The following is a 756-nucleotide window of genomic DNA, read 5'->3' on the forward strand; positions in this document are numbered from 1 at the left end:
GCACAAGCATCTATATTTACCATATGTGATGTACTAAATGTATGTGCATTTATATGTGAATTAAAATTTAAATTAAATCTGTTTGTCATATAAATTGATCAAATCTCTTTGGTTTCTAACTTGTCCATTTTGGTGATTTAGTTATCAGCTTGCATGTTCCAGAAACCAGCTTGATAACCTTAAGCAAGTATGACCAGCTGGTAGCTGCTTTGTTGCAGTTAAAAAGCAGCTACCAGTTTAACCTGGATTTTTAAACAGGAGTGAGTTGAAGTAAAACTAATTTAAGTATGTAAATGCATCCATGATATCATGAAGGATGTTATGAATCATCACTTCCTTTTCTTATTTAGTCCCAGAGGCGAGGATTCTTCAGGATGCCCAGCTTTCGACTTTTCTCCAGGCATAACAGTGAACAGGTGACTCAGATCGGTGAAGTTTTTTTTTTGTCGCTCACTCAATTTTTTTGCTTGCATTTTCTTTCCTGTCTCTGGGCCATTATGACGTCATATAAAATGAAAAGCCAAAGCTCAATTTCCTTCTGCTAAGAACTCTGAATAAATAGTGTAATGCCTAATTGAACGTGTATGTTTACTTAGGATGGTGTGTTCCGAATGAGTCTGTCTCCTGATGGCACAGTGCTGGCTGTGATCCACTTCTCTGGCAGTCTCAGTCTCTGGGATATTCCATCATTCAAACTGAGAGGCAGCTGGAAACAAGAGGAACAAGTAATAAAGTCACTCTGTGTGTGTGTGTGTG

The 756-nt window shown here is 37.8% G+C and overlaps 1 protein-coding gene across 1 annotated transcript in view; it reads left to right on the forward strand.

Annotated features, from left to right (window-relative positions):
• The window catches only part of LOC107576439 (neuroblastoma-amplified sequence-like), a gene marked incomplete at both ends in the record, with an annotated part of 35,867 nt that overhangs the window by 33,233 nt on the left and 1,878 nt on the right, over nucleotides 1-756 (forward strand). Inside the window, 2 exons of the mRNA XM_016262614.1 lie at nucleotides 351-416; nucleotides 597-741. Of these exons, the coding sequence (XP_016118100.1) occupies nucleotides 351-416; nucleotides 597-741 (211 nt within the window). The remainder of the gene's footprint in view (nucleotides 1-350; nucleotides 417-596; nucleotides 742-756) is intronic.

The sequence above is a fragment of the Sinocyclocheilus grahami genome, unplaced genomic scaffold (genome assembly GCF_001515645.1).
Source record: "Sinocyclocheilus grahami isolate Dianchi unplaced genomic scaffold, SAMN03320097.WGS_v1.1 scaffold3686.1, whole genome shotgun sequence".
Classification (NCBI taxonomy): Eukaryota; Metazoa; Chordata; class Actinopteri; order Cypriniformes; family Cyprinidae; genus Sinocyclocheilus; species Sinocyclocheilus grahami.